This window comes from Phodopus roborovskii, unplaced genomic scaffold, assembly GCF_943737965.1.
Source record: "Phodopus roborovskii unplaced genomic scaffold, PHOROB, whole genome shotgun sequence".
NCBI classification, from domain to species: domain Eukaryota; kingdom Metazoa; phylum Chordata; class Mammalia; order Rodentia; family Cricetidae; genus Phodopus; species Phodopus roborovskii.
Window position 1 is genome coordinate 23,446,313 of NW_026126459.1, and position 12,432 is coordinate 23,458,744.

General features: G+C 45.4%; 1 protein-coding gene across 1 annotated transcript in view; it reads left to right on the plus strand.

Annotated features, from left to right (window-relative positions):
• Positions 1–1,234: 1,234 nt before the first annotated feature.
• The window catches only part of Atf1 (activating transcription factor 1), a 40,341-nt gene continuing 29,143 nt past the window's right edge, over positions 1,235–12,432 (plus strand). The window contains exons 1-2 of the mRNA XM_051189900.1: positions 1,235–1,475; positions 8,443–8,541. Of these exons, the coding sequence (XP_051045857.1) occupies positions 8,449–8,541 (93 nt within the window). The 5' untranslated portion in view covers positions 1,235–1,475; positions 8,443–8,448. The remainder of the gene's footprint in view (positions 1,476–8,442; positions 8,542–12,432) is intronic.

Consider the following 12,432-nt stretch of genomic DNA (forward strand, 5'->3'; position numbering starts at 1 on the left):
GCAGTGTATGAAATGTCAGTTGAGGCAAATGTGTGACTTTACAGGGTCACATTGCCAGTGGGAAATTCTCAAAACTCCCTTAAAATCTATTTTATTGTTTCTAGGTGTGTGTGGGGGGGGATATGTGCGTGTGGACGCAGATACTTGTAGAGGCCAAAGAAGTAATTCTAGAGCTGGAGTTACAGGGGGTTGTAAGTCACCTTAGGTGGGCACTGGGAACCGAACTGAGCTCTGTGAGCCATGCGTGCTCTAAACCACCAAACCATCTTTCAAGTATGACTCGTGTAAGAATGGGGAGACTGGCTTTACCTGTGTTACACTGATTCCATTACTAACTAGGAATGACGAGGGGTCGGGCAAATAGGTACTTCATAAGGGAAGGCCACTTCACAGAGAAAAACAAAACACTTCCCGCACGTGTACGGAAAAACAAGAGTGGAGAGACAGTGCTGCTATTTAGAGAACTTGCTCTTGCAGAACTGTTCCTAGCATCCACATACCCTCTGGGCACCCAGCATGCTAGCGGCACAGGCACTACGTTCTAGTTTAAGAGTTCGGGGGAAAAAAAATCTGTGCTTCAGCATGTTCCTTTTTAATGGCACAAAGCTTTTTACTTTATTTACCTACTTTTTTGTTTGTTTGTTTTTTCGAGACAGGATTCCTCCGTCCTGGAACTCACTCTGTAGTCCAGGTTGGCTGGAACTCTGAGATCCACTTGCCTGAGGGCTGGGACTAAAGGCGTGCGCCACCACCGCCCAGCCTAAGACGACGTTTTAAGAGGACACTTTAAACTTTTTGCTAGGGAACCAAGCCTAGGCCCTCATCCGTACTATCTAAGTGCTCTACTGCTGATCTTCCCAGGCCCAATCTTCCCTTTGATCCCGCTGCCTCCACCTCCACCCAGCTCCTATGATGTTATCCCGAGGCCAGGCACTGAAAAAAAAAATCAAATAAGAGCCTCCCAACGTCCCGTTGCCTCGCAGCATACGGAGCAGCGATGGTCAAGGTCAGGGAATTCAACGCCGCGGGAACGCTTAAAGCAAGCAGCTGAGCCCCACGCTGGAGGCGGCCAGGTAGCACCAGGCGGAAAGAGCTCGAAAAGCGGGTGAGTAAACACAACAGGGGCGCCCCCTCCCGAGGTTGGCCAAGATGGCGGCGTGCCACGTGAGCACGCGGTGACGCAGCACGCCTGCCCGCGCAGGCCCCGCCTCTGCCTCCCTTCCTCCCTCCCTCCCTCCCTCCCCAGCCCCCGGCCTGCGGCCGATCATGCCGCCAGAGACGCCCCTCGCGGCCGGGAAACGGTAGCCCGGGACGGTTGGCTCTCGTTACTCCTCTTCTCTCCGCCCCGCCGAACCCCAGGGAGAAGCGCCACCCCGCCGCCGTCTGCGGCTAGGACGCAAAGAGCGAAGTCGGCGCCGCCTGGGACGGGGGGAGTGGAAGTTCCCGCCCCGGGCAGCGGCCAGGCGGCTCCGCAGGTACGTGGGGGCGGCGGGGAGCGGGGCGGCCCGAACGGGAGCGCGGTGACGGCGGGGAGGGACGCGATGGCGGCCACGCGCCGGCCGGGGGGTCGCGCGCGGCTGGCCGGTGGGGGAGGGGCGCGGGGGTGGGAACGGTCGCGCGCTTCCGGCCGCGCGCCTCCCGACCCAGCGCCGCACGGGCGTTGGGTTCGCTGGAAACAGAGCCCCGAGATAATGCCGAGCTATCGACCGCGACTCCCTCGGCCCACCCCGCGTCTCCCGGCGTGTAGGCGGGAGGAAGAGCCGGGAACGGCCCGCACCAGGCTGCAGGCACCGGGTTCTCAGGCTCCCTACCCACCTACCCACTCCCGCCTCGACCAGGGGGAAACCGAGGCCACCCGCGGCGCGCGGTGCCTTGCCCCTCTTCCGGGTGTCTCCCCGCTGGCCGCTCAAGTTGTATAAAACTCTGTGTCTCGGTAGCTGCTCTTTCTTTTTGAGGCGGGATTACTGGTGCAGGGCTTCTAGACATGTTCGCCTTTATGGTAGCCTGTTTTTGTTTTTCGAGACAGGGTTTCTCCGTACCTTTGGAGCCTGACCTGGAACTCGCTGTATAGACCAGGCTGGCCTTGAACTCAGAGATCCACCTGCCTCCGCGGCGGAGGCAGGTGGATCGCTGAATTTGAGGCCAAAACGAGTTCCAGGACCGCCAAGGCAAGAGAAACACCTTCTGGGGCCGGGGATAAGAACAACAAATAAAAAGATATATTTATTGCGACGCCGTTTATCCCCGCTACTACTTGCTTTAAGTTATGTTCACTACCTGAAGGTAGGTGCCTTAAGAGACCAGAGGGTGTCAGGTCTGAACTACAGTTAAAGGCTGTTGTGGATGTAAGCATTGTTGCATCTCGGATTGGATGCTTTGGCACTCGGTAGCCAAAGAATACTGAGTGTTACAGATCGGATGGAAAAGTATTCTGGCACCCGGGAGCCAAGGAATACCACAGGTCACACAGTAAGCATAGCAGCTTACAGCCCTGCTTCAGGGAAAGGTTTCCCCTGCGAAGTTGTTAACACCGCCCTTAGCTAGGGGAAGGTTTTCCCAGGCGAGAAAGTGTTATATAGCTCTGCTGTGAAAAGTTAACGTCTCTCCTCCTCTGCTCCCAGGGAAGGAAGCTCTAAGGAGGTTTATTGGGAGGGAAGAATCCAGGAGACTGGCAGAGGACAGCCCTGCAACCCCAAGTGCTACAGACACAGGGTTTATATTAGGGCTTCTTAGGGGGTGGAGTTTTCCAGAATGGAGATTGGTCAGATTTCAATCCCTGAGCTCAGATTGGCTAGATGTCCTGCTCAGGGATTGGTTGGTTTTCTGCACAGGTTTAGGGTCAGTTTTGGCTCTGGCTGATTCCAGGGACATAGTGTGTTTCTTTGGCACTAGTTTTAGGGTCAGAGTGCATTTCTTTGGTTCTGGTTGTAGGGCCAAAGTGTGTTTCTGGGGCTGCCCTTTTTCCCTACAGTGGGTGCCAGGAACTGGCCCCGTGTCCTGTGTAAGAGCAGGAAGGACTCTTAACTGCTGAGCATTCTCTGCAGCCCCGTGTTAGCTTGTTTGCTAAGGCCTCGTACTGTATTCCCAACTGGTCTTAAATCCTATGTGGTTCAGTTTGGCCTAGAACTCCCAGCAGTCCTGCCTTGAAAAGCATTTGGCCCCAATTCTTCAAGAGTCTGTTGACATCTGAGGCCATTTTAGCAGAGATGTAGTAGGAATCTTTGTAAAACTGGCCTCACCTGTGATAAGTTTGTATAGCATTTACGTTCACATTTGTCCCAGGACTTGGTTGCCAGTAAACATTTTGTTTAAAATGATAGTTGTCCCACTTTACAGTGCACATGTACAGTTTTATCTCCGTGTAGCTAAGAAGAGTGTCTGCCTAGCATGCTTTATATTCACACTTGGAAACAAAACAGGAAACTGGATATCCTAAACTTGAATGTGACAGCTCCTAACTAGTGTTTGTAGTTCTTGATTGTTTGGTCTATAGGACTGTGATAGTACATAGCACCAGTAGATGGTAGTAAAGTCAAAACAAAACAAAGCAAAAGACCTTGACATGAGTTCGGTGAATCTCCAGTTGAATCTCCAGCTCTCACATAGGGTTATGTCTCTTAAGTTCCCTGTGCCTCAGTTGCCCTGTTTCTATAGCTTCTGTGCAGTGCCATTATTTCATCAGTTCTAAATAGACACACCTAAGTGAGCAGGTGTTTGTGTTACAGTGTTCAATGTGAAGGCTGTGCTGTTTACGGAAGAGACTTACATTGTGGTGGAGAGACAGAAAAACAGGAATTACATACATTACTGTGGTACATGCCATAAGAAGGCCACCTTGGTCTACAGAGCGAGTTCTAGGACAGCCAAAGCTATAGAGAAACCCTGACTTGAAGAAAAATATTTAAAAAAGGAAAAACATACTAGGGTATACAGTCAGCTTCTAGACTACTTTAGGGAGGTCATTCTGTAGGTTTGCCTGGAAGACATCCTAGAAGGTCTCAGGAGGAAGGGGAATAGTGTTTGTAGCACAGGAAATAGCATGGAAGAAAGCCTGAAGGTGAGTGATGGAGATGAGAAGGGGGCTGGCTCCCTGACCCCAAACTTAGCACAACATTGTTAGAATATTGATTTGCTGTGTCTCTGCTGGCCACTAAGCACACATTAGCCTAAGCTTAAAATGAGGAGAAACAGGCCTGCTGGCAAACACAGCCCATTGTTAAATAATCTAGAGAGATTGCCAGACAAGGGAACCTTATTAAGACAGATAGGGGTGGTAATGTGAGGGTATGGCTGGAACAGAGCCATGTGAAATGAGGTTTTTGTTAAAATAGCCCTAGCTTCAGGTCTTTCACATAGTAATTAATGTGAGATCCACAGTAAATAACAATCCCTGAGTAAAACAGGGCATCTAGGGGGTGGCATGTGACTTGCTCTTAGGAGGTGGGGGTGTATTTTGGTAGTAGGGTACTTGACAAGACCTTAGCTATGGCCTTCAAGGACTATAAAAACAAAGCTCTTATCTTGGAATCTCACTTAGGAAGTCCCTATCTGCAGAATTTGTTCAAAGCACCTTGCCTTGGGCTAGGGGTGTAGCTTAGATAGTTAACCTATTATGTAGAGACCCTGGGTGTAATGGTAAATTATGCATAAAGCTGTCTAGGAGAGGTGCCCTGGGAGGTAGAGACAGGAGAATCAGGAGTTCAAGAAAGGCCGTCCTCTGTTATAAAGCAAGTTTGAAGCCAGCCTGGGCTACAGGAGATCCTGCCCTTTGTGTGTACACCTGTGTGTGTCCTTTTCTGTGCCAGCAAACCATAGTCTGCTGTGACCTCTCAGTTCCCAGAGTCATTCTCATTGGTATGTGGTGTTCTTTATCTCTTTGCTGCTTATGGTTCAACTGCCCTGGAACTCACTCTGTAGACTAGGGTGGCCTTGAACTAAAAATGTGCAACACCACCGCCAGTAGGATTGCTTTTTAGCCAGCCTGGCTTTAGGTCCCTGTCTCAAAAACAAAGGTAAAACAACTACAACAGTAAAAGCCAACCAGATTTAAATTTTTTTAGGAAAAGATGAACAAATAGTATTGCTGGGCCTGGAGAGATGGCTCAGCAGTTAAGAGCACCGGCTGCACTGCCAGAAGACCTGGGTTCAATTCCCAGCACCCACATGGTAGCTCACAACCATCTGTAATACCAGTTCCAGGGAATCTGACACCCTCACACAAACATTCACGTAGACAAAACATCAATGCACATGAAACAAAAATAAATACATTTTTTAAATAGTGTATTTGTAGTTGCATAATGTAAGTAAAACAGAACAGGTACTGTTTGTTGCTTACAGTGAGGTAAAAGTATAAATTTATTTGGTGGGAGGAAGTTTTGATTCTTTAAAAAATTTCTGTGAAATTTTATTTTTAATTTATGAATGTATTGCCTGCATGCATGTTTCCTTTTATTGTTTGTTTGTTGAGACAGGGTCTTACTATGTAGACCTGGGTGGCCTGGAACTCACCGAATGGCCTCCAAATGGTTTTTTGTTGTTGTTTTTTAATTTTATGTACATGGATGTTTTGCCTGTATGTGTGCCTGTGGAGATCAGAAGAGAGCCTCAGATACTCTGGGACTGGAGTTTCATATGGTTGTGAGCTATATGGGTGTTGGGAATCAGATTCTCTGTAAGAACTGCCAGTGTTCTTAACCCACTGAGCCAACCCCCATCCTGTGATTAAGATTTCTTAGTCTGGGCTGGGGGATGGTGATGTACACCTCTAATCCCAGCACTCTGGAGGCAGAGGCAGGTGGACCAGGTCAGCCTGGTCTACAGAGCTAGTTCCAGGACAAGGCTCCAAAGCAATGCAGAAAAACTGTCTCCAAAAAAAAAAAAAAAAAAAAAAAAATTTTTAAGCCTTTTGCTTCTTTATATATTTTTGATGTGGGGGGCTAATGTCATATTTAAGAGGAAGGGAAATTAAAATCACTATAGGAGGTGATTTTGCACTTCTTTTTTTCAGTGACTAACAATAGTTTATTTACATCTGGAGAGTAATATGAATTTGTTTTCTAAGACAGGCATGGTGCATTTCTATAATCCCAGCCCTCTGCATTCGGGCCAGACTAAAAACAAAAAAAAAAAAAAAAAAAATTGGTTGGTGGCGTGAATATGGAGAGATGTTCAACATCTTTAATCAGTGGGAGATGAAAACCAAAACTGCAGTAAGATACTGCCTTGTTCTTGCTGTAGCTTAAGTGCTCATGAGCTGTTAGGAGTAGGAAAAGGGCCATGAGACCATGCCAGGCTAGAGCAGGTATTGAAGACATACTTGTTGATCCATGTTTATAGCAGAACTATTCACAGCACTCAGGCTGAAGCAACCCAGGTGTTCATCAGTAGGGAGGAATAAACAATGTGGGATGTACATTTCATAGAGTGGAACCCTGAAAACCCTGATGTGAGCTATGGTGTGGATGAATTGGGCTCATTGTGCCATCTGAAGTAAAGCAGACACAAAAAGTCACACTCTGATTTTTCTGTTGAAGTGTCTAGAGTAGTCACTAATAGAAACAGGAGTTGCTAGGGCTCCTAGAGGAAAGGAGAAAGTGGACAGTTACTTAACAGATAGGGAAAACTCTGGAGGTTGGTTGTACAACAGTAAATGTAGCCTACATAACCTCACTGTACATTTAAAAAATGCTAAGAGAAAGCCAGGTGTAGTCCACACCTTTATTCTCAGCATTTGGAGGCAGAGACAGGCAGATCTCTGATCTGAGTTCAAGGACAGCCTGGTCTATGTTGTGAGTTCTAGGATAGATAGAGCAAGATAAACTCTGTCTCAAAATTCCCCAAAATATGAGAAATAAAATAGAAATGACCAAGATGAGAAGATTTCCTCAGTATTTCATACAACTAGAGTTTTTCGATTTTTCGAGACAGGGTTTCTCTGTTCTAGAATTAAAGGAAGTGCCACTACCACCCGGCTACAACTAAAAAGGTTTTTTAAAAGACTTAATTATTATGTATACAGTGTTCTGCCTGTCTGTGTGCTTGCATGCCAGAAGACACCAGATCTCACTGTAGATGGTTTTGAGCCACCATGGGGTTGCTGAGAATTAAACTCAGGACCTCTGGAAGAGCAGTCAGTACTCTTAACCTCTAAGCCATTTCTCCAGCCCCACAGCTAAAGTTTTTAAAGACTGGAGAGATGGGTTGGTGCTTAAGACCAGTGAATCCTACACCTTTTGCCCTCCTGGGACACCAGGCAAATACATGCAAGCAAAACACACATGTTCATAAAATGAAAACTAGAAAAAAGTTGCTTAGAAAGCAAAGAAAGCTAGATACCCACTTTCTAGCATTACTGACATTCAACTGAAGTTTCAGCCTGTGTGTGTATTCATTCTTTTTCAAATCAAATCTTTTATTCTTGTTCTTTCCCCCTTCTCTTGCTCCTGTCTCCTCCCCCTTCTCTCTCCTCTCTTTCCTTTCCTCCTTTATTTTTTTTTAATAATTTAATTTTTGGTTTTTCGAGACAGGGTTTCTCTTTGTAGCTTTGGAGCCTGTTCTGGAACTCCTTTGTAGGCCAGGCCTCCCAAGTACTGGGATTAAAGGCATGCACCACAATTGCCTGGCCTTCCTTCTTTATTTTTGGGTTGGGGTTTTGACTATGTGGCCCTGGTTAGCTTGAAGGTCTATGTAGACATAGCTGTAACTACAAGGCTAGTTTGTCTTTGGGGGTGTTTTGGGTGGTGCCAACGCTAGTGCTAAGACCTCATGCATACTAGATAATTCATTCTAGTCCTACATGTAACAGTAAAAAGACCTAAATCTTTAACCAGTTTTTTGTTAGTGGTTCTCCTCCCATGTGACATTCCGTCACAATTTAGTCCCAGTTTTCTCAGCCTACATATCCTGTGAGTTAATATTTAGATCATCTGGTCTTTAGAATGAAAGAGAAACACTGACTTTGTTTTTGAGACAGAGCTGTCTGGGCCAGCTCTTCTGAGAGAGCCACCTGCTGAACTCTGGGATTGAAGTTGAGCACCATCTTTGGGTGGTAGTGCACACCAGGATTTGGGAGGCAGAGGCCAGCCCTGTCTACAGAGTAAGTTCCAGGAGGGCCAGGGCTACACAGAGAAACTCTGCCTCAAAAAGAAAACAAAGTTAAACACCAACAGGCCTTGTTTATCTGTTAAGTAAATTCTTTTTGAAGCTGTGCATACAGTTAGATAGAGACTCGCCCTCAATTGGAGAAAGGCCTTTCCTATCTATAGGAAGATTTGCGTCTTTATAAACATTCTGGTGTTTGAGAATTTTTTAAGGTGAAGAATAAACTGTAGCCACTTGCTGATTCTCTTTTGTAGGGTAGCTAACTGACCAAGCATCATGTGACTGCAATAGTTGCTAATTCTGTAGCATTTTAACTAGGTTTTTTTTTTTTTCTCCCAGCTGATTATGGAAGATTCCCACAAGAGTAATACTCCAGAGACTGCACCTCAGCCTGGCTCAACAGTTCAGGGGACTCACATTTCTCAGATAGCCCATCAGGTAAGTCAAGAACAGAATACTTACTGAGCTGGTCAGTAGTGTTCACAAATTAACCTGTTGTCTTACTACCAGTGTTCAGAAAACCTAGCACAGAGAAACTTTGAAATGATGCTGTTAAGCAAGAGAGGGAGGGGCAGATGCACCTTTAGAAAGGGGGGACACACACCCCACTGGAGAGATGGCTCAGCCGTTAAAGGTTAGGCTCCCAACCAAAAACATAAGAAAGACCCCCCCCCACCTTTTTTTGGGAGGGGGGTTTGCAGGCTGACCAGAAAATCATATAGACCAGGCTGGCCTCGAACTCACAGAAATCTTCCCTTCTCTCTCTCTGTGCTAGAATTAAAGGTATGCACCATTATGCCTAACCTGGCCTGGAATTCTCATCCTTTTCTAGCCTAGTACCAAAGCACTAATGTTACAGTACTGGAATAATAGGCATGTTTGTTCCCAGCATGGCCGTCCTCATTTCAGCATGTTCATTGAGGATATTAAAATCTTTTTCATGACAAGCAGAATCACTAGAGAATTTAGCTTAATTAACTGGCATGCATGTTCAGTATAGAAATTTCAACTTAGGAGTTAATAATAAATTTTAATATAAATTAAAATCATGAGGCAACTTCTGGCTTTTACCTAGGGCATAGAAAGCTGAAAAGAGTCTTATTCCTACCCAAACAAGAGTAGGTTTAATAATTTACAGGTCACTGGCTTTTGAGACCTACAGGTGGGCTGTTATACCAGGATGGAAGAATAAATCAGGTACTTTAGGGTTTTGTTTGCTTTTGGTGTTTTGTTTTTGAGACAGGGTTTCTCTGTGTAGCTCTGGCTGCCTTAGAACTCACTATGTAGACTAGGCAGGCCTATAACTTAGAGATCTTCCTGCCTCTGCATCCCTGATTGCTGGGATTAAAGGTGTGTTGGGCAAGTCAACTACATTTTAAGACAGGGACTTACATAGCTCAGGCTAGCCTCAAGTTCACTGTGTAGTGAAGAGTGGCCTTGAACTCCAGATCTTTCTGCCGCCTCTTAGAAATACTGTCTTAGATTGCAGGTATATGTTATTCCTAGCTACCAGTTACATTTTAAAATTATTTTTGGTTGCTGGTATGCACATGCCAAGGCATACAACTTGGGATAAATAGCAGGTATAAACACAGAGGGATTGCAGAAGAGGAAATTGGATGTTACATAGGAATGCTAGAAATACAAATAGGTTAAATTAGGTTGTGTTAGGGTTTATTAGACTTGACATGGTTGAAGAATCAGGGAACTTGAAGACAGACTAATAAAAATCACCCAAATGGGAAACAGAAAAGGGAGAAGAGCAGAGCATCTGGGAACTATGTACAACACAGTGTCTTTAAGTAGTCATGATGTAGATGAGATTACTGAGATGTGAGTCTGATCGTGATGCGTGCAATGGATGTGATTGGGATTCTACTTTTCATATGGAGACATTCCTATTTACTGCCAGTCAGCAGTAATGAATTAACTTTGCATCAAGTGAGGTATCTTGATATGTGTGTGTGTTTTTCAAGACAGGGTTTCTTGGTGTAGCTCTGGCTGTCCTGCAACTCACTCTAGACCAGGCTGGCCTTGAACTCAGAGATCCACCTGAGTTCTGTCTCCAGAGCACTGGGAGTAAAGGTGTGTGTTACTACCACCCTGTAGTATCTTGAATCTTAAAGCCAGCTTATATATTGATCAATGGATGTACTTAGAAGACCCCTTATTTCCCTAAGAGCCTTGACATGGACTGTTTCAGTGGATGTAGGGATGAAACCCTAATTTAAATCAAAGAGCATAGGAAGAGAAGAAAAATGAATAGACAAATTATAGAATGAATAAACAGCTCCCTCAAGTTTTAAAAATTATTTGTATATATATGTGTGTGTGTGTGCATGCGTGTGTGAATTCATGTACGATATATATGTGTAGGTGCCCAAGGAGGCCAGAGGACATTGGGTGCTCTGGAACTGTAGTTACAGTTGATTATAAGCCCCCATATAGATGGCTAGAAACTGAAACCAAATCTGCAAGAATAGTGAGCTTTTTCAATCTCTGAGCCATCTCTCTTGCCGAGAGTTTTGTTTCTTTTGGTTCTCTGACTCTATTGCAACTCACTCTGTAGCCCAGGCTGGCCTCAAACTCAGAGATGCACCTGCCTCTGCCTCCTGAGTGCTGGGATTAAAGTCATGCACCACCACCTGCCTGAGAAGTTTTGTTTATTTTGTGGTAGGCAGGGCACACTGCCACAGCACATTTGTGGAGATTAGATGACAGTTTATGGGAGTTGCTTCTCTTTCCTTCCTGTGGGTCCTGGGGATTGAACCCAGGTCATTAGGCCTAGTGGCATTGCTTTACCTGTGGTCCACCTTGCTGCCTTCCTCAAGCAGTTCTGCTCACAAAGGAGCTAAGAAGTGACTCTTCTGAAGTAGTTCTGGGTTATAGAGTCATTCATTCACTCAGCTCCTCTTTCCTCTTCCCTCTTCTTTTCCTTTTCTCCTGGCCCTTCTCTTCCCCTCTCCTCCCCCCTTTTCAGTGATCGAGCCCAGGTCCTCATGTTTTTGGGCAAGCACTCTACCACTGAGCTACATCTTTAGCCCTAGAAGTTTTGTTTTCATTATTTTGCTTGCTTTTTGTTTTGTTGGGGGAGGGTGGACATGAAATATTGTTCTGTTGCCCAGATGAGCCTCAAACTGGTGACCCTTCTGTCTCAGCCTCTAAGTACTGAGATAACAGTTAAATATTTTATTTTTGTGTGTGGGGGTGGGGTCTCTGTGTGAGTGTGAATATGTGTGTATAGGTGCCAGTGGAGGCCAGAAGTGGGAATTGGATCCCTACATCTAGAGTCAGGTTGTGTGCTCAACATGGTTCTGTCATCATACTTTCTTCCTCTGCCATGAGGTTTTGTATCCCAATAACTGTAAAGCTAAATAAACCCTTTGTTTGCTCTTAATTGCTTTTTGGTTGGTATTTTGTCACAGCAACAAGACATAACTAAGGCGGGATCTTTTGTGCTTCCATAAGAACTTTAGGATTGTCATGTAGTAGTACATGCTTCATTCTAGCACTTGGGAGGGAAAGCTAGGAAGTCTATGATTTCAAGGCCATCCTTAGCTGCATACCAAATTTGAGGCCAACCTGGACTACATAAGACCTTGGCTCAGAAAAAAATAAAAGAGGTGGCGGGGTTTGGAATGACTGATTTTTTTTAAGTTGGCATTCAACCTCTGCTAGAGCTGCCTGCATGTTCTGTTTGATTGTTGAGTCAAAGTATCACTATGTATCCCTGGCTGGCCTTGGATTCAGATCCAACTGCCTCTGCCTTCCAAGTGCTGGGGATTAAAGGCCCATGCCTGACCCAAACAAATATTCTTAACCACTGAGCTATCTAACCAGCCATCTTTGTTTTGTTTGGTTTTGTTTCTTGAGCAGGGTCTCTCTTCAAAGCCCTAGTTGTCCTGAAACTCATTAAGATTAGGCCAGCCTCTAACTCGCAGAGTTGAAGTTTTTGTTTTGTTTTTAGGAAGAACTGGCATCTCTTATTCAGAGATGCTTCTTTTTCTTATTTAAAAATTTTTTGTTGTGTGCTTTTAGTCTCATTGTGTAGCTCTTACTGCCCTAGAGTCTGTCATACAGACAGGCTGCTCTCAATCTGCCTCTGAGTGCTAGATTAAAGGCAAGTACCACCATCCCCAGCTCAATCACTTTTGTAAGTTAAGGCTTCACGTTAATGTAAAGTAATGGGTTTCTCTTACGAGCACTTTCCTGTCAGCCTGGTCCCACAGCCGCTTCAGTACCAAATAACACACAGAGACATGCTGTTGGCCAATGTCTAGAGCTTCTTACTGGCTGGCTCTGTCTTAATTATTAACCCATAATTACTAA